The sequence below is a fragment of the Catharus ustulatus genome, chromosome Z, assembly GCF_009819885.2.
Source record: "Catharus ustulatus isolate bCatUst1 chromosome Z, bCatUst1.pri.v2, whole genome shotgun sequence".
Lineage (NCBI taxonomy): Eukaryota > Metazoa > Chordata > Aves > Passeriformes > Turdidae > Catharus > Catharus ustulatus.
The window spans coordinates 12,250,333-12,272,167 of record NC_046262.2 but is presented as its reverse complement, the minus strand read 5'-3'; the positions used below and the strand labels follow the sequence as shown (position 1 = coordinate 12,272,167).

The 21,835-nt window shown below is 35.3% G+C and overlaps 1 protein-coding gene across 1 annotated transcript in view; it reads right to left on the bottom strand.

The window, feature by feature from the left end:
• WDR70 (WD repeat domain 70) overlaps positions 1-21,835 on the bottom strand; it is a 127,226-nt gene that overhangs the window by 27,961 nt on the left and 77,430 nt on the right. Inside the window, exons 11-12 of the mRNA XM_033085319.2 lie at positions 6,616-6,715; positions 939-1,023 (exon numbers count right to left, since the gene is read on the bottom strand). Of these exons, the coding sequence (XP_032941210.1) occupies positions 939-1,023; positions 6,616-6,715 (185 nt within the window). The remainder of the gene's footprint in view (positions 1-938; positions 1,024-6,615; positions 6,716-21,835) is intronic.

Genomic DNA, 21,835 nt, shown 5'->3' with positions numbered 1-21,835 from the left:
TAACATATTGAAAACTTAGATATAAATTGCATTCCTAAAAATAATTTTTTCTATTTGTTAGTCCTTTCCAGACAAAGCTTAAAGAAGTCTTTTGTTAGCTGTCATCTATTGCTGTAGTTATCAACTGGAGTTATCTGTTACAGGATGTGCAAAACTGGCAGATTCAATAAAAATCCTCCTCCCAGCAAAATTCTCCTCCACTCAAAAGTCTTCCAAGCTTTTCAATATGAGAAACCAAAAAAAGTACTTTAAAATATGGCTGTCATCAGTAAGTAAAAAAATGTACTAATTCCGAAATCTGGTTTTGCTGACAGTACATTCTTCAATGATGCAAGGTGGTGTGTTTATGCACTGGTCAAAAATGTTTTTCTGTTTACTTTTCCTCTGTGTCACAAATTGCAGTTAAGATTGAGCTATCCATAACTTGTCTTTCTAAGATCTTATTTCAAATTTACAAACTTAGGGCATTTGGCTGCATTTCAGCTATAGAAATGCAAATCAGACCAATAAAAATACTGAAAACAATACTTAGCACTATGCAGTAAAATAAAATCAGCACTTCTGATACTGTAACCTGAATTCACATCACATACCTTCATGTTATGTCTACCTTTTCATTCAGTTCTTTTTTTTAATTAATCATAGACTAAATAAGAATGAGGTTTACATCTACATCTCATTACACACATAAGGGCCTCCTCCTGACATGTTACTAATCTAATTAGACTTAAGACATATGAGACTGAAATATCACAAATGTTTTAAAGCAACATGAATCCCTAAAACAGAGCAGAATTGTCACTGCACAGTCCTCCTTATGGAGTCCTTTCTGCACAGTTGTGGACCTAGTGACAACTGAGAATAAGAACTCCAGCAGAACCCCTTCCCATTCAGCAAAAATACTGTTTCTGCTAGTTGGAATAAAATAGAATATTTACATTGGAAAGAAGCTGGGCAGTCCATCTGCTGAATTAAGAGGTTTTTTAAATTGTCTAATATCCCATATCTTCAAAGTATCATCTCCTATGAAACAAAAGAGACAGAGGTTAGCAATAAATAATTCAAATCAAGAACTTACGCATGTCAGAAAATTTCACTCTCTAATTCAGAGGTAAGTAGACAAAATTAAATACTAGAAGCATACAAAATGGGAACAATTTGGAAGTTTTTCCTTGGTAAGTGGTTATGACAGTGCAAGATTGAGAAGCTCATTATGCAGCACTCCAGTGTACCAGAAACTTCTCCTCAGTGGCTTAATTCTATTGCGGCAATCCCTCCTATCAAGAACCACTTCCACAAACAGTGGAATCAGATTACTCAATCACTAATTTATTCTGTGTTTGTAAGCATTTGTAAGGTAGGAGCAAATGTAACTTTCAAGATATCGAAAGAAATTAAAAATGTTGCCATGAGTGGTCTAGATAAAAAACTAAACAAGTTTTATATGTGTGGTTTTTACCTGTCCTTAAAAAGTAATCGGGAAGAATGAAAAACACATGAAACTCTTTCCCCTTCTTTAGCAGGCAAAAAAACTGCTATCTCAGTATGGAGAAGAGGCCCTGGAATCAGTCAGAAATCTTCAGGGAAGGGGGTGAAGGGAAGCAAGTGAAACTACACTTGCTATAATGATACCTTTTCACCACACTACCTTTAGCCATAAAATCCAAAATCAAGGTTACAGCAAGAGATTTGTAGTAATTTTCATCTGTGTTTGACAAACATGGTGTGAGGGTAGGCCAGTAAAAGTCAGGCTGTTTTTTCCTTTTTGAAAAGTTATGACATATTAATGAAGTGAGAACAGGTGTAAAAAAAAGAGATTAGTTAGTTATTCTCAGAGATTCTACATCTCTGCTCTGATCGTCCTTCTGGAACACATATTTCTAGCATGAGATGAGCTACAGAATTTGAGCTTTGAAGTACCTCACTCAAGCACCTAGACATATCCTAGCATTTGACAGCAATGCCTCAGCACTTTCAAGGGTAAAAACAACAACTCTCTTTAAAAATATCCTTTAAAATATCCTGAGATTAATTTTAGACAAAAAGTTACAAAATCTTTCTGACCTAGGAGGCAAGATCTGCTTCCTTCCAAAGTACAAATCTTGCAGGGAAGTAACCTGGTTATCTACAAGTATTTTGTGGATTCATAGCCCCTTTGAGCTGAAGACCTCAAAGGAGGCCTTGGAAATAAAATGTTTTTAAAAGAAGTAACAAAAGAAATCAAGGCCAGCAGTGCCCTTTACAGGGAAAGCAGTAATGTGTGGCCTCGTACATCATGTATGTTTATATTAAAGACTAGGATAACTCTTTACTACAAAATATTTTTAAGAAGTGGACAACTTAAATAAATGATGTCTAGAGCAGAGTATATTTCTGTTCATTGGGAAGCTAAAAAATGACAAGAAAGAAAAATGTCAAGTCCCTGTTTTGGGAATATCTGTTTTCTTATTGTTTCCCAGTAGACTCCATCCCAAGTACTTCAAAGCATTTAGTCTTGTAAAATGAGCCCTCCCTTTTCCCTCCCACCACCAAGAAAAAAATCCCCACTTATCGTCAAGATGTTACATCTAAAGCACCAGCACTTTATAAATGCATGCAAAGGACACCACTTGGCCACTTTGCAAATCTCCTGGATAGGGACAGATCTACGGCTAGCAGCCAAGGCTGTTCTGTTCCTAGTGGAATGAGCCTTGACATGATCTTCAAGCTGTAGTCCTGCCAGGTTTTAGCAGGAGAAATGCACTCAGACATGTAGCTATAGCTCCTTTGCTAGCAAAAAAAGTGTAATCGGCTGGTTAAAAAATTTAGAAGACTCTAGTAGTCAAGTCAGCATTGTCTTAAATTGAAATAGCTTAGAAATAGAAGAGTAAGTATTTGGAGAGAGGAAAATGCTAGCTGAATGACTTGACTTGCTAATGCTGTGAAACTTTATTATTATTAAGAATTTCCTCCAATTCACTTTCCTAATTAAAATTATCAGTGTGCAAATGCAAATTGGTTCTTATATATAATTTGTGTTTTGAGTTAAAATCACTGTCACTAAGATCAGAATATTAACTCTCCTCAGCACCAAGGATTTTTTCCAGTAGGTCCTTCTATCAATGCCCTAGGAAGCTTCTTTAACAGAGCTGCAGCAGTAGTGGTCTGTTTTTAATTACTTTATACATGAGCAAAAATAGTTAAACAAAAGCATATAAACAGAAGTTGTGCTATTCAGTATGAATATTCAAAATAGTCTGCTCAGATCAGTCAGTATTTTTTCCTGATGGCAAAGCCTGGCAGGATTATTTAAAGCTTTTATAGCTTTTTAGTAGCATTTCAAACTCTATTTTTTGCCATTTTAAAAAGAAGGATATTGATAAACAGGCTTAAGACTGACACAATCAGGTCAAGACACTGCTATGCCAGTGGTATTGAGTACTGGATTTATCAAGAGGTAACAATTGGGTCCTAGAAAAAGTCTTTGGTGAGCAAAGATAGGCATTTTGTAAATGCCCTTCAGTCAAAATAAGGGCAAAGTACTAATACTATAAAGATTTTATCAGATTTTTTTATTTTCTTTTCAGAAGATACTGACCAGGAAGACAAGCAAATGAATGTGAATAGGCCCAAAAGAAGCAAAAGCGCTGCCAGGAGTACACAAAGCCTACAGTCAGCAACACTCTATTTAAAAAGAGGGGGTCCTATGTTGAAAGCAAAGCTTGATGACAGAAATTGTTCACAGAAGTCAATGAGGGAAGCAAAGAAACATAGGAAACGGGAATTTTAAAAAGTTACAGCTTAGGAAACACATAGCATAACAAGCTTACCTGAATATGTTTATCAACTCTGAGTTGAAGGTTTATACTACATATGTGAGAGACATCTTTCTAAACATATGGAATGATCATATGAACATATAGCTAGAAGGATAGCCATTTCAGCTCCAAGTGTTGCATATAGCTAACTATGCTTATTAAAACCAGCAAATATATTTCTGGCATGGTTAGAATGAACACCAGTGTTCAGCTTGACAAAAACCCATCTGATTTTTGAAATGCCAATGTTTGAATTTACTACAAAGAGCAATATGTTATTACACTACACAGAACAGTCACTTTACATGCTGCTACATAACCCTTGAGCATGCATGTTTCTATCATTTAAACCAATTTCAAAATGAAAGAAATACAAGGAAAAAGAAAAAAAAACCCACAAGAAAGCAGGAGTCAAAAGAAGATTTTTAAAATTTTTAGTTAGACCTCAAGTCCAATACTAATTCTTATCTCTTCCCTGCTAAACAAAGAAAATGCTCCCCAAATACTATCCTTCATGGTTTCAAGCATGCAGAAATATCACCTTCTTAAGTTTCTCTCAAGTTACTACCTAATATCCAACAAGAATAGGACTGGGAACTTTCATAAGCAGCTCCTTAGGTTTTCATTTTCCCTTGTGCCTGCAGCTGAGCCATGCCTCATCTTCTCATATCCAACACAGAATCTACATCAGATGCAGGAAAGTCCATCAGGCTTTCAATGAAAGTTCCCATGCCCCAAACAACTATCCTCTCTTTGATCCTCAGCACTTGGCAGGTGTGTTAATCTACAAATGCTGGATCCACATCTGCTTTTGTTGGTACAGATCCAAAGCAATACTCACATTAAAGCACTAACCAAACAAGTCAAAATAAGGTATGAATCCTTCTTACTTTCAAGCATAGTGCACACAGAACTCTTTTTTTTAATACGCTAGACAAAGGTAGCACTTTTATCCACACTGAGTGGCCAAATTTCTGTGCAGCCTTACATTCTGCAAACAATCAATCAACATTTTATACAGCTTAGAGCAGAATGTGGTAGATAAAACCTGAGTATATGAAAGTCTGTTTAACACGAGACAAAAAGTGGAGACAGATGAGGAAGAGCAGGCAAGTAAAAGTGCCACATGCAGTAAAAATAAGAAAAGGTCATTTATGTGATCTACTTTCATAAATGTGAAACCGAAGAGAATTTACATAAATGGAGGTTTCAAGACAGCACTAGTGAATACCCCTCACTAAGTATTAGCCTTGTTTGCTAATACTTATATATTTAAAAACACACCAAGGTTTATCTCTAAGTTTCCTGAAGTATGTTTGTGTGAATTTTTTGGGTGCAATCACTGGCAGACAGATGCAGCATTTTATTTAGTACAGAATGGAAAGACACACAATTCACATACTTTCCAAGCAGGAGAAGGTCCCCACATAATAAGAGTCTGGTTCAGTAAGGACAAAAAAGCTTGAGAGCTTTTACCCCAGCACTTACAACCCATTCGTGATAGGTAGAGTGGCAGTAGAACTCTGGACCAAGGACCCTGAATAGCAGTTACGAAACAACACAAGTGTCATTAGCATCCATATGCCTAGGGTGTTCAAAGATAAGACTACAAAGTCCTTACTGTGAAAGATGTGTTTTGGGAAACAACATTTGGAATCTTTGCAACGTGGCAAGTCAAACAAGGAATCATGAGGCAGCACCCAATATCAGCTGGATTTCACTGTACCAACATGCATCAGTCAGACAGTCTACCCTCTTCAGTGACGGGGCACAGGGAGGACACAAAGAAAATACAAGCTACTCAGCTAGGAAACAGGTTCAATGCTTCAGAATTTTTTTCATCTGTGAATACCTATATTCTGGTATTTTGTGTACATAATCTCATTCTGTCTATGTACCAAACTGACCAGATGTCCTAAACATATGTTAGGGACAGTGTTAGCCGACATTAATGTATATTGCCTCTCCCTAAGCCTGTTTATTTGGCCTTGGGGCAATGGTAATGCACACACAGAGCTTCTGGTTACAGCTGTTTTCCATCCAGACAGCTTGGCTTGTATGCTTGCACCTGCCTGCAAAATACTGGGCAGACAAATCTCTGCATGAAAAGTTGTCTTCAACAGACACCATCCTATCCCAATAATAAAGTGAATGAGTCCTCAAAGACATCTTTGCCTTCTCAAGTCTTATTCTATTATGTAAGTCTCATTTTTAAAAGTTTTAAAAGTTTTATCTGAAGTTTACAACACAAGCCTTTTTTCAGTACCAAATTCTTTTGCCATTCAAGTATGTCTTGGAAAGTCAAATCCAGTCATCAACTTATGATGTTTTTAATACAGATTAGATAAAAAATCCAATTAGGACAGAAAATGACATTGCCTAAGAAAGTTGTATGCACAATAAATACTCCAAGAAGAGAGACAGTGTTATTGAGAGGCACTAATCTTCCACAGCAGAACTAAGCAACAAAACTGGACATTTTTTATTTTTAATTAATCTAAAGATTTCCTTTCCGTGTATTATTACTGCTAGACAAGAACACAGATCAGAAACTGTGTAAAATAAAAGTTATCTTAAAATATTTCTTAATTGCTGCAAAATGTTCTTTCAAGAACATAGTATTGCATGGTGTATCAAATAAAAGTAGTAAATTGTGAAACGCTTCGTATTTGAATCACTAGTATATGATTTCAGTACCTTTTCTCCACCACAAACAATTGCAACTAACAATTACGTGATTCAAACGGTTTTTTTAATTAACCATTTCATTTCATTAAAACCATCTTATATTCAACATAGGGTTCTTTCAATCACCTACCTCCTCGGCTGGCAAGAACAGTACCATCATAGGAAAATGTCAAACATGAAGTGTCAGTGCCTGAAGCATGGGCTTGCCTGCAGTGGAACTTTGTATGTACCTGTTCACCAAAGAAACAAAACATTACAAAATAAATCACAACTACGAATCAAATTACAAATGAAACAAACAGGACAAACATTACTTAATAGCATTTTCAATCTCTGCTGCCATTCCTTATTCTAAACAGATACCCCTGCACTTTTAGGAGGTACAGTAGCTAAGTATTTCCAACAGACTTTTAAAAATGTTATATTTGTTTCAGAATGCACTTTCATAACAAGAGCTTGAATGCAAAATTTGAATTCTTCATAGGTTTAATTATACAGAGATTTACATAGCATCAGCACTCTTGGAAAACTCCCACTAGCATTGAACAAAGGTAGTTATGCCTGGTTAAGATAAAAATACATTCCAAGACAGTTCTCAATACTCCCCTAAGCAGACTTCCAGTTTCTAAAACTACTAAAATAAAATATACATACTTTGGAAAGGACTGAAAAGGACTGGAAGAATTTACTTTTGCCAAATTTAACTCCTGATGGAATTCATGGCTTACATAATAGAACAAAGTTCATATATTGTGAGGTTTGTGTTCCATTTAGGTACAATAAAATCCAAGTATGGGAATGATGTATGTTTCATATTAATTATGTCTGTTTTGCTGATAATCCTAAAGAAAGGTTGAAATTACCTTCAAGTTCACATTTTGTTCTTGTACGGAGATCACTTCTCACTTAAGTAACTATTCAGTAAAATACCTAAAAATTCTATTACTAGGGGAAGAACCTGAAATTAAATTTAAATGGTCTTGTCAAATCAAGCTTTCCCACTTCCTAACCAAAAACAAAGGTCTCAACTAAGATTCCAAGACAGGAAGTGGAAACACAGGAAGGGAAAAAGGAAAAAGACAGAAACAGAGACAAAGGAATTTGTGATAGGTTGATTCCTAATACGTACGTAACTATGCCTCTCATTTGCCCTCTTTTCATAAAAGAAAACTAATTTATATAGTTGTAAAATTAAGCATTCAAGACTTAAAGGTTTCCAGTGCAAGTGTATCTCGTTTCCCCCTCTGTAAAATGAGGGTTGAAACACAGAGGAGAAGAGGCAGATTAGTGACCTTGAAGTCCTTTATTTATGGCAGTGATGAACAAAACAAAATATATGAATACAGGCATATCTTTTCAGAGGGGGGGGTTGAACAACATGCAGCAAAATCAGACCTAGAATATCACCCTGAACAGTAAGAGGAGAAAACAATGGCCGGATGCTCACTCATTTCTATCCAAACTATGCATTAAAAGAGACACAATTTTACAGAATAAAAAAGGAGAGTGTGATCACGAAATGTAATCACACTGCTTTAAGCTTGCACAAGAATCCTCAGTTAATCTATCTTCAGATTTTTGACTATGTACCTTACTAAGGCTCTTTTAATGGGCTACTTTGTAAGTAAGAGACACAAACTAGTAATGTTGTTTATTCTTAAGAATAGTTGTTCTAAATTTGGTTCAAAAGCCAGAGAATCTTCGTTTAATGAGATTTATAATTATTGCAAGGTTATTTTGATGTACAGATTTAGTCAGTCATTGAGGAGTCACATGAGGCATTCCCTCTACAAACGAGTCTTCAACAAAGGGGGATTTCAAATACCAACAACATGCCTCTTACAATATTTGAACACAGTACGCAATGGCCTACACTTAGCCATAGTAATTGGTTCAAAACTACTGTCACTTCCAGCCAATTATGCATATCCTGAAGTCTACGAACAGACTGCAGTTTACAACTCTTCGGTGGGAGTGTTTATTAATACTAAAAAACATATTTTGTGCATCCAACTGCACAAAATTTTCCAAGTATGTGGGAATGTGTAAAGAATTAAATGTAAATTGGCTATCAGGAAATAAATCTTCTGTAGCATTTGTTAAACATTAACAAGCAATTAAAATCATGCATTTTTTGTCTAAGAAGTACCATGGGCACTTTCAAAAACATCGTAAATTGTTAATATTCACACTTTAAAAAATTACAGAAAGATTACATTACAATATCAAGCTAATTTAAACAAATTGGAAAAACTTCATTTGGGCTCCACAACACTCTCATCCCTTCAGGAAATATCACACTGACATACAAACATCAAAATACCCTTTTTTTTACTCAGCTGTCCAACTTAATCTGAGAATGTAGGGTTTTTTCATTTTATTCTCAATCTGAAATTCTTCCCTCTTGTTTTGTGTTGGATACAAACTAAAACACAGAAAGAGATCTGGGGTTCAACAAATGCCTTTGATGTTTTGCAAGTAAAGACCCTAAACATCTATAGATAGATACCAAATCATATAACAGCTCAGAATTTGTGTTGTTTTCCTATGGTCAAAAACTCTGATTTTATTTACCATTTATTTGTGAATCCATACCTAAACCATACCTTTCATGAATTAAACAACTCATCTTAAACTGTCGCCAAGTTGTGCCAGGATAGCTTTAGATTGTATATTAGGAAAACTTTCTTCACTGAAAGAGTGGTCAAGCATTGGAACAGGTTTCCCAGGGAAGTGGTTGAGTCACCATGCCTGTTTGTATTTAAAAGACGTGCTGATATGGCACATGGTATAGAGGTGGGCTCAGCAGAGTTAAGGCTGTATATAAGGTTGTAAATAGTGGGACTCAATGCTCTTAAGGGCCTTTTCCAAGTGAAATGACTTATTAATTTCACATCATGCATACAGAGCCTTCTCAATGAAGTACCTATACTCTGACCAGTCTTTGCCCTTTTTCAACCATCCCATAGAGAAATGAACACAGCAACATACAGATGTCAAAGACTGATATCATTTGCCCCTTAATGACAAAAATGAAAACAAAAGAGCAAATTTCATCCAACTCTATCCAGCTTTGATGCTTTAGGATTTCATGTAAAACCAGACTACACTGAAAGGGATAGTAAGATTGCACCAGCAATTCTATTTGTCTTTAAAAATAAATATGCTCAGTTAACCAGTAAAGATTGTTTTCCTAACTTTGAGCTCTGCAAGTTTGCCCTCCATATATTATTCCACAAAGGAATATAACCCTGAATTGTAATACTAAATCAAGTATTCTAAAATGACTGAAGGTTGAAAAGAAGTTTTTATACATACAGGCAAACATTCATTACAGTTCTCAAAGAAAATAATGTTTTTGGCCTCTGACATTTTAATACTTTTAACAGATGTCTAATCTTGCTAACAAATCATTAGCAAAAAAATTTTTTTCAGAATGTTTCTAGCTGGAAAGACATGAAACAGCAGAAACAATGTATGCAATTCAAAAATTTGATTCAAGAAGGGAAAGGGAGAGCATTGAAACATAACATAAAGATGTCAAGATAATTAGGGCAAAGTGTATCTACATATCTCTTTCATTACCCTTCTTTTGTTGCAGAGGTGCCTGCTATTACCAAGTAATAGTCATGTGCCATACAGAATTTGACAAGTACATTAGTCCTTAACATTTTTTAAAGTTTTAGTTACTTCAGCAAATTCTACAGTAAACCACTATCTTCTGCAACTTGTTTAAAGGCTTTCTAACAAGTAACTCCAGCAATGTAAGCACTTTCCTCCTAGTTTTGTATTCTCCAGCAATGTAAGCACTTTCCTCCTAGCTTTGTATTAGCACGTATATTTTTGTTAAGCAATTACAGCTGACCGTACTTGTGTGCAAAATGAGATGACAAGCATAAAACATGAAGCACATGTGGGAACGGACACAGTTGCATGTATCAAAAAAACCAAAAATAACAGATAAATGTCAGGGTTTGCAATATTGCCACAGTCCTCAGAGAGAACAAGAGACACAAAATAAAAGGAAACCAGAGAATGGATTGGGAAGGGGTGTGGGTACATGACTGGAGGAGCATCAGCAATGAGTATCCCTTGTACAAAAACCTGTATGGACTTAAGAGGACCCATACAAGAAGTGAAGATGACAGTGGCCATATGAACATTTTATCACAAAAGAATGACCTACAAAAGAGCCATATGGCTAAAGCTCTGCATCCCACAACTACTCTCTTGCTCCAAAACACTCAATAAAACTTATTCTAGGAAAAAGATAGACCTACTGAGTTTGTTCACCTCAGAAATCCAAGCCACATCCACGAGAAAAAATAACAATATGTCTGACTGATGGAATTTTTTAACTTTCCACATTGTTTCTGGGATACAATATTTCACAGTAAGCCAACACTTTCCCAAGATTATAATGCTTCTCACATTCTGCACCCCCCCCCACTCTTCTTTTAACAAAACATTGAATGTCCCAGCCAAGACACTCTTCCTCCATCTTATTTCTAACATCTCCTAGTTTTCCTTTTAGAGTAAAGGCAGTAAATTAAGGAGGGCTTTGGGGACAGTGAGACCAACAATAATAATCTTTCTTTGTTCTACAGATGTATAGCAAAATATTACTTATTTATTAGTGTGAACACAGTCACACAACCTCAATCAAGATTTATGCTGGTTTCAAACACGAGGCAGAAGGGCAGGACTAGCTCAATAGAGATGCTTGACAGGCAAGTCCCAGCTCATGTACAGCTACTTGAGTTTCAAATGGGTCTTTTCACCTCAGATACTTACAGCAAAATAGAATAGCTCACCCTGACAGTATTCAATCGCAAAAGTTGTAATTTTTAATACATAGAAAAGCCTTCCAAGATGATATATTATCATAGGTCAGGCTCAAGGTGACAAAACTGAGCTACAAAGCTGCAAGAAGAAAACAAACAAACAAACCAGAAATCTCCTTTTTCATCACAACTGACCACAGCTGTCTGGGTCTTTGTTGAAAGTGATCCCATCAGAGACAGACAACATCTCAGAGCTGTGATCACAGCTGACAAGACAGATAGGTTCCCAAAGCATGAGTTACACTCCCCAAATGTCTACTTCCCCATCCCCCCTTCAGTCACATCTACTGAAGCAAGCATTATCTCCTTTACTCTCAATTATAATCCACAATAGAAACATAAGTGCACTTTCTGGGTTTAGTGTATCAATTAAAAATTGTCAGGTCTACATATGTCAGCTGAATTCAGGAATTTCTCAATATTTTCCCTGAGTAGACAACTGCAGGCTATATCAGATGCTTTCCTGAAGTCTCTGTAAACATGATCCCCAGGCTTTCAATTTACGTGACAGCTCTTCAATACCACTTCCCGTGGTGTAGAAATGGATGCTGTTTCAGTAATGAGCACACTGATGCAAAACAAGATTACCTTGTGAAATCTGAGGTTTTAATGTTTACATGATTACACTCTTACATGATTTCCTCTTCTCTGTAACTTTCTAACTCAGTGACATCTACACATATAATCAGCAAACCTGAAACACTCCTTCTTTTCTCTCAATCCTAATTAATCAATTATGAAAACAGTAGCCTAACCTTACTTGCCACAACTAGGACATCTGACTGACAATTGTATTTAACTGCCCTGTGCATCCATTATATTGTCATCTGTTGCAACTAAGGTCTTGTTTCTGGGTGACAAGTCTTCAGGATTTCTTCATCTCTCACACTCAACAGTAATCTCTTCAACAATCTCTCACATGTATTTCATTGAGAAGCTTACCTAGTTATTTGAAATTACTGAACCCATAAAAGACTTGGCTCTTTTTTTCTCCCCCAAATATTCTGTAGTTCTTCTAGAGCAACTACATAGGAACGAAAAACCTACATAACTGAGATTAAAAAAAAAAGGTGTATAACTATTTCTAAAATTTATGGAAGCTTCAATGAATCCTGCATTATATTATGCAACTGTGAATGAAAATAAAAACACAAGTGTGAAATACTTAGTCAGAAAATGCTCGGAAATCATGGAAAAGAGTAGTCTAAGAAGAAAAGTCATACAGTGATGTAGCCAGTCAAGGTGAAAAATTGTTTAGTTTTGTTAATTGCAATGGATACAAAAACTTTATTGCTATTAAAAAAAAAAATCTAAAATATTTATGCAGAAGGCAATGAGGAAAGCCATCTGATACATTTGAGCATACATGGGTTTTAGGCAAAACAAGGAAGCAAGCAGGCTGGCCTGTCTCTGATCCACTGCAGAGCGATGAGAAAGTTCTTCCTATCTGTCCGCGCTTCCTTTATCAGGAAGAACATACAATTTCTAAGAGCATTGCTGACCACAGAAACAATTTCTTTAAGCTTATTCATCAAGAAATATTTCAGGAAACCATTTTAGAAAGATGGCTTCTTAACACCCTTGCTAAATATTTGCCTAAAAGTTTGAAAATGAAACCCCAGCTGAATGTTTGGCTGCACGGTCAAACTTCGCATTTGAGAAAATAACCTATCTTGGCCACAAAAATGATAAATATTACTAATAAAAATAGCTTTTGGAAACTATTCAGTTGGCTTTCTTTGGGCATTTTTTACACTGCATGAGAAAAACACACAAGGATGTAAAAGAAATTTTCTTCTGTATCTTTTCATAACGTATCTAACCCTCTCATCTTATCCTACCAAATTTACATTTTTCCTCCTTTGTACTATCATAAACATGGTTTTTGTAAAGCCAAAAAAAAGGCCACTCCTCCTTTTGCCTCTCTCGAAATTAAATTAATCAGACGTGCCCCCATGTTGAATGTTTCCTTGCCTTCCAGAAAACAATCAAATGTGATCAATGTTATTCTGCAAAAATTCTATTAAAGATTCAGCTAAGGTGTACCAGAACTCCAATGAAAGTCCACAGATTTCTTCAAACTCATCTGTGCCATCACTGGATGTTTCATATAATTTGAAAGTAGCTTTTGGCCTAATGGCAATAAACAAAAATATAAATAGAAAAAAATATTATAAAGAAGCGATGAAGTTGTCTTCAAAAAGCAGCTATGACAGACTTAGCTTATTCCCTAATATTCAATATCCTCATTCTTGGCACATTCCCTAATATTCAATAGCCCTATTCTTGGCTTATTCCCTAATATTCAATATAATTTCTCATATCCTTTCATTGTCCCCAAAGCTTAAACTGCTTCTGTGGTCTAACAGAGGTACAGTGCACATAGCGTGAAATATGACTGAAAATACAGAAAAGTCTACATAAAGTTAACATTTCTGATTCAGTAATCCTTGAGCGAAAAAACTGCAGTTCATAGTGAGTTTTCAAAGATGGTTGCATAATAAATCTATTTGCTTGCTAGAAATAGTAGCTAGCACATGTATATTCTAAGAGGAGGCATATATTTTTCTAAGAAATGAAAGCATTTTCATCAAGTTTCTTGTAACATAGCAAGCTATTCTTTCTTCTACATTCTTTGGTTTTTTCCCTGATAAAAATGCACTGAAAGCCATCATGCCATATTATCTCTGCATATTATTTTAAAATGTAATTTTTTTTTAAATTATGGATTTGGTTTTATTAATTCAGATGGAGCAATGGAGATGGGAGAATGGAAGAATATTAAAAAGGTGATGTTTTTCCTCATGTATGTCAGTGCTAAAATGAGCATCCTCAAGTAAACTTCATTTTCTTTTCAAGCAATAGTCCTACCTCAATTCCATGGTTTCTTCTTTAATGTTGCCTTTTTCTTCCAATAGTTTTATATATTCAACTAGCTAAATAAGCAAACAAATAAACCCCCACACACACTTGCAAGCAAAAACTGGCAAAACAAGAAAAAAAATTCAAAAATATTTATAGTGGTTTACACTAACAGAACAGTGTTCCAAGTTAGCTTTCAGAGCAGCAATCAAGTATCTAAGCATTAGATAGAGTGAAAAAGCTTGTACTATCTTTTGGAGAAAAAGTTGCTTGCTATTCTTCAGTGCAATTCCTAATAAAATTTCAAACATGAGTTACTTTTAAAATTAGCTTTCTTTTTTACCAGACATTAAAACAAAAAACTATTTTAAGTATGACAGGAAATATTTTTTTTTGTTTGCAATTAATATCCTTAAATCAATTAATCCCTTCTGTCTCATGTAATATAAATAATAAGATGATTATTAAAGGTATGGAGATATAAAAATGTCCAAATTGATATCCCAGAGTCCCTGAAACAGGCTGCAGTATTTCCATGAAAATTTGTCTCTGAAGATTGAGAACTTTAACAGAATTTTTCATTCTGCAACTAACCTTCTCTACTGTTAATGTTTGCTACCTGCTTCAAACCCATCTTTCCTCCTGTTTTTCTACTTCTCTGGCAACTAGCATCCTTGGAATTCTTTTCCATCCAACAAAAAGATTCCTTTCATTTTCTCATTCTAGCCTCCTAGTTTCACTTCAGCACAGTATTTCACACTTATGCCCAGCAACTTCATATTTCTTCTCCACCAGCAATGGCATTCTCACAGCATAGGGAGATAGAAATTTCACAAGCAGCACTTAATGTATCTCAAAACCTTATCTACATTACCCACTTTTCCCCAAATAGCTCCATGTTCCTCTCTCTCTCTCACCTTTTCATCCAATACTGCCTTCTCCTCCACCCTTATTCCTTGTCAATCTCATTTTATTCCATTTGAGAATGCTACTTAAATTCCTTCCCGAGTCTCAGGATTTAAGCGTCTATTTTTTGTTCCTCTTCTTCACTGTTTTATGAAATCCAGTATCTCCCGCACACCATCTACATGTTGACTCCCTTCTTCACAATTCCTTCTGGTACTTGATTACCTTTCAGTTTCTCTGGCTATCCACTGCTGCTCAAACCCCCTCGTCACTGAACTTTTCACCCTACGGTGTATTTTTACATTCTTTATTCACAACCATGCCTCCCAATATTTTCATGCCATTAACTGCCTTCCAAAAAAAGGTACATCATTGACTCTCTGCTGAACATGCTAGTTCAAGGTGACATCACTCTGTGAATGTTTAGCTGCCAATACAAATTCAGCATGATGAAAGCCATTCCTGATTTTCTTACATGGATACCGTATCTTTTCAATTTCCCTGGAAGATCTTACCTCCTTTAACCATTCATCATAAAATGTTGTTATATGCACCCCAATGTCCTTTCATCTCCTTTTTGTCACACATTGTAAAACATTCTGTAATAAATCCAACCAACAACCCACCGCTAGTATCATTACTATAATGTGTTTTCCCTCTTTGTTTCCTTGATAATGGAAACCCCCTTTACTTTTGGGGTCCGTACTCGCCTCATTTTGTCTTTTTTAACAGCTGTATTTCACCAATTAACTAAATACACCATCTTTCAATTACAACAATTAAAGATCATTCATTTAATCTGCAAGCACATCTGTGTTTTTTCCCACAAATAAATGAAAACCAAAATCAAACCAAAGAAAACTACCACTCCTTTATCTGCAACATGTGGAAATACAGTAAATTATCAGGTAAAAACTTATTAAAAAAAAAAAAAAAGGAGAGGTGGGAGACAAATAGTAACTGAGTTTGCATATTGCCTTGTTTTTGTTTGCTGGTGTAAACCTCATATCAACTTGACACTGAAGGATTCATTTTCTGACATAGCCACCTTTAGTTATGAAGGAAGTCAAAACTGAAGTTTGTTTTACATGTGCAGACAGACAGTACCACACATTATTGCAGCCCTACCTTGACCTCCACCTCAATGAAACAGCCAAGAAAGCACACTGACCTGTCTGAAATACAGAAAACACTCCTACACCTCTGCCAACTTCTACCCAGTCTGGCAACACACTTCAACACATCAAATATTGAAATTAAGCAGGCATTTTCACATTTGTGACAAGTAACGTGCCAATGGCTTGCAATGCAATGCTTTCTGCTGACCGTAACAGGTGTCCCCACTTCTGAAAAATCACTCAGGCTTTTCAAGGCATTGAATATATGCCAGTCCTCCTGTCACAAGGGCAGGGATGCACTACCTGTCCTCCTGCTCTAGTGAGCTCTGGTGAAACAGTATCTATAAAGGTCCACACAGTATACTCTGATGGCCTCAACAGTAGGAAGTTTCTTTACAGACCTCAGACTCTCCAGGTGAGACCATAGAACTGCATAATGGTAAGGACAAAAAGCAGGCTAGTGAGCCAGGATATATCCTCATATCACAGAACACGTTGATCACAGCAGCTACATTTACTAGGAGCTCCTAGTGTCCATAGAAACAACACAGAATCCATGATTATCCAATGAATTAGAGTTTTTAGAGCAACTCTCTCTTTGTATATAAATTAGCATAGTACTTTATAATTTGGCCATCCTGTCCCAACCTTCACAAAATGCACTAAATATAAAATAAAATTTAGTGCTCATTATCAGTGACTGCTTTGAGCACAAAACAGTCAGAAGCCAAATCTCAAACTGATACATCTATACAGTGCAAAATGAAATAGTAACTGTAAAGGAATTTCTTTACAATTCTATATACTGCTTAATCTAAATGAAAATTACATATGTTGAAATATCTAAGAATATGCTGATTAAATTGCTGCTTAAAATGATTATACACATTCAGAAAGTCTATTGAACTAGAATGTCATTATAAGTCTCTGGACATACTTAGACCCATTGCATATGTATTTACATATAATGTATGAAACACATAGGTAGTCATATCCAGCTCCAAGTCTAGTTCTCTATCTCATGAGAAATTTAGAACTTGGCTTAAGGAAAGCAGCTGTTTCATGGATGTATCTGATTTCGGTCTGTATAGTATCACTGCAGTCATACATTAAATAAAACACAGCTGGACAATGCTCCACCTATTTCACCACCCTCTCTGCTAACTGTTTAGCACTAACATCTGTTGAAAACAAACTTCAGGAAATAGTGAGATCATGAAAAAAATCCTTTTATTTTAAAATATTTTGCACTGAAAGAAGTTTTGCTAACTTATGAAGAAAGCCTCACATCTATTCAATCAGACTTTAATTACGAGATATATACCTAGAGTTGCAAGAAACCTGTTCACTGAAGCTGTCTTACAAAAAATATATTATTACAAATACTTCTAATTTCATATGATCAGTTTAGTTCTATACCTGCTGCCAAGACACATTTTAGCTGTGCAGTTTATCTTCTCATTGATAATAATGGACACAAAAATAACTTGTTTGGCTTATAATCTTATTATGAATTCTCTAGAAATGCCATTCAAATATTTTCAGTTAAAGTTAACAAGACTCACATTCTTCAGGAATTGAGTGTGGCCTCTAGTGTATTATGGTCGATTATTTAAACTGTGTCCCTACAGAAGTGCGCCTTTTAATGGATGCAACCATGAATCAATTGTTCTCTCTGTGGAGAAAAGGTTGTTCTATATCACACTTCCTGAGTTAAATGTATGTAACCTATGCCTCGCTATAACTTATCTCCTGCAAACCTGTATGTTCCATGGCTCAGAAGCCATTTCCTACCTTTTTTGGTTTTAACTCACTTGTTCAAGCTGTAAAAGCTTTCCCTTTGTTAAGTATTTTAAAATGTGGGAGTCTTCAGCTTCTCTAATAAAATAAACTTAATGACCAAGAGTTGTACAGAAAAGCACTTTTCACTGCTTTTAGGAAATTCACAACATAATCCTGCTCTTCATCTCACATGCTTCAAGAAATAGTGACCTAACACAATGAGATACATTTGGAGGCAAAACTAGCTTCCTAATATAACATCAGCACAACAATCTTTTCATAATTTACAAACCCTATCAGACTCTAGACCACTGAAGTGTTCAGCTTGCTTGAGCAATGCATACACTACAGTATCTAAAAGCCATTTCTCTGATAAGCCAAACCACTCTGAAGCTCACTTCTTAGGTCAGAATGTAGTATTTGTACTTTCCACTTTTTGCCTCCGCAAAAAAAGGAACGTTTTCTCTAAAGAAACAAAACTAGCTCAAGAAGGTGCTTTTTTTCCCACTTTTTTCATTATTTCATCTTTCTATTTCTGTAATTTTATTCATGTTGTATTAATACTAATAGTACTACAATATTAATAAAGTCATCATGTTGCTATAATGCCTACTCTTCTCAAATTGTAATTTTGAAATTATTTCTGTAAGTCTTACTTTTAGTTTTCCAAATAATAAACCAAAGAGAGATATATAATCCTTGTGGGATAAGCCTTTTTCCTTAACCATACATGAATCCAAAGTGAAATCCTTTAACCTATTTTCATTGGGGTGTGACAGACTTCAAGATTTAGAATTGCCTTTCATCACTATATTACATAGTGCAAACATTTAGATAGTTCTTAACTGTAAACTGTTTATTACATAAGAGAGAAATGCACTTAGAAATACAGCAGGGCCCATTTTATCTCAGCATATGATTGTCAGATTCTTTACTGTGGCTGGCTTCAGGGTACAGATAGTGATGTACTGGCTAACCCAGACGTATACAAAAAGGAATAATATATGAATCTGTTAATATTTGCTGCTGGCAAGCTTGTGTGTGATTTCCAGTTTCTGGAACAGAGGTCTGGCACATATACGTATGGAATGAAAGGGTGGAATATTATGGATATGGAAAACTTACCTTAAGTTTGAAAGGGGAATATAGTATATTTGGATATCCTTCATCTTGTATTTACATAAGAAATTTCCAGATGTAGCCAGACTGCCCTCTTCAAAGCGTGAAGCATGTTACATACTTGGGGAAAATTGGAAGATTTCCCTGCTGTTTAGCTGTAGTAGTGATATTCAGCAAATTTAAGAACAGACACTGTAAACTGTTTCTATTAAATATTGACATTTCACTGGAATATTTTTAATGCTGTGAAGATATCAATATAAACATTAAATTCTATACATGAAAAAATCATCCAAATAGACAAGTTAATATTCCATGGTGAAAAAAAAATGAATATAACCTAGCTGGTGTGAAAAAAAAGTGTAATTCTCCAATGCTGTGATGGACAAGATGCCAAAGACACACAATGATCTGGTAGAAACTGCATCTAAAAAGGCATATGTACAGTAAAGTTCTCTAGTGGACAGACATAAGACATTACAGGAATTAATTACTGACATGTATGTCTTTTGCATGTCAGCACATACAAAATGAATCCTGTAACTGTGCGAAGATTCAATAACCTCATGTTCCTAACACATGGGTATAAATCCCCGCAAATGACCTTCCAATTAATGGGTAAGTATTACAGCAAGTCTCAGATCTTACTACTAGTTTTGATTGCTCTGTCTTGGCATCATCAGCTGTAAAATCCATCATGAACAGCAAAATAAAGTTTGCAAAAAAGATTTCCAAATAAGATCTGGACTTGGATTCCCATTCCAAAAAAAAAAACCCAAAAAAAACCAACCAAACAAAAACAAGCCACACTTTTCACATAATAAATTTTCATTATCTAAATCTGTGTCCTTAGTTGTATGGTATTATCTCAAAATGGCTCCAGTACTTGTGAAACCTTTTGTCTCTAAAAACGCTACCTTAAAACTTCCAACAGCAGACCACAAAACTAAAGCTTACAGAAATCCCTTCAAAGCAAACCATCACTAAATATAGAAATGTATTTATCTTACATCTATAAATCATGCAATTATTTGGAAAATACTTTCAACACGACTATTTGTAATTAAAATGTACAGAGCTTAGATCTGTTTAAATTCAGGGCACACTGTGACATTCCATGTTTCTTCCCCTTATATTTTGAGGATAGGGTAGCTTAAGGGCATGTGGAAAACAGGTTATTGGGATTACCACTTGATCACAGTACTTTTGGGAATATTCATGTGGGCAGTACATTATTACAGTGTTGAATTTCAGTATTATTGTGAATTTTAAGTTCTGCAAGACCACTTTGAGCTTTAGCTAAGTAATTTAAATTGATAAAAATACATAAATTATTCTAGCAATTTAAAATCAGAGTAAGGTTTTAAAACCAGAAGAAAAGAAAAGCAGTAATTCAGCAATACTGTATCAAATGCTCACTTTTGAGCTGAAGAATGGAGTTAAACCTATGGCTAAGTCTTCTATGAAACAAGAAAGTGAAAAAATAGAGGTTAATCACTCACGATAAAAACAATTCCATGAGCACTGAATCAATTTGCTTAATGACAATTATGCTGGAAAACACCAAACATTGTGTCTTTCATGTTCAGATTTACACTATATTAAAAGAATAAACCTATTACAGATGTAAAAGACAAATTTATTTCAGAGGTATTTGTCAAAACTAATTCTTTACTATTTGTCGTGCAGCCAGTAGATAGGTAAAAGCTTACAAAACTTACTCAAAGTTTATAACCAAATTTAATATAGCTAGAAAAAAAAAACAGACAAGATTTTGAGTGTACAAGTTGCTTTCTTGGAGGCATTTAAAAGACATGACCACTACTCTGACAAACTCTGATTCCCCAACATCTTTATTAATATTTTTGTACCAGAGCTGCAATGATATACCATAAAATAGTTGATGTGTGAAACCGTGCAACATGATTCAGCCTGGAATACACAGAGAAATTTTTAATGCAGTCCTGTGCTGAACACACCTAGGAAAAGACGGAGCAAAAAATTCACGTAACAGGTAGCCTCATCAGGTGGTTTGAAAGATTAAGAGATGCTAACTAAGACGTCTATCTTTTTTACCCCAAAACCCCCCTAATTGTAACTAATGAAAAACATCTCAATCTTTCCTACTTATTGTGGAAAATGATGGGAGATCTTCTGCTCACTGGAGAGATTTCAATTTTAACTCACAGTATGCTTCAAAAATCATTTCAGTCTTTCCCTATCTCCAAGAAACAGATGCTCCCATTCTTCAGCACGAAAATCAGGCACGCAAAGGTTTACTTACTGATGGCAAGACACTCTACATTCTTGATAGTAAAGACTGACTCTGGATGTGTTTGCTCAGAAATATATACTACTACAGGCTTGCAAAAAGCTCTGAATGTGCAAGTACAGGCAAGATGAGGAATTTGAACCTATTTGAACTGCAGATAAACCTAGTGGTTTTACTGCATTGCCCCGTGAACCAAGAATTTTCAAGGTCCTGTCTTATTTTGACCACTAATGGTCTACAAATCTCCATATTTGCCAGACACTTTTCTCCACGTCTCAGAACATTTAAATTGAGAATGTTCTAATGTGTTGTGTTATGATAGACTATTTCGCGCTGTTGTTTCCACTATTCATTCAAAGTTTGAAGGAAGTTATTTTTTATGTCCTTTGAAGCTGTTATTTTAAGCCAAGTTGACAGTGTTCATAATATTTCAAATAAGCTGACAGA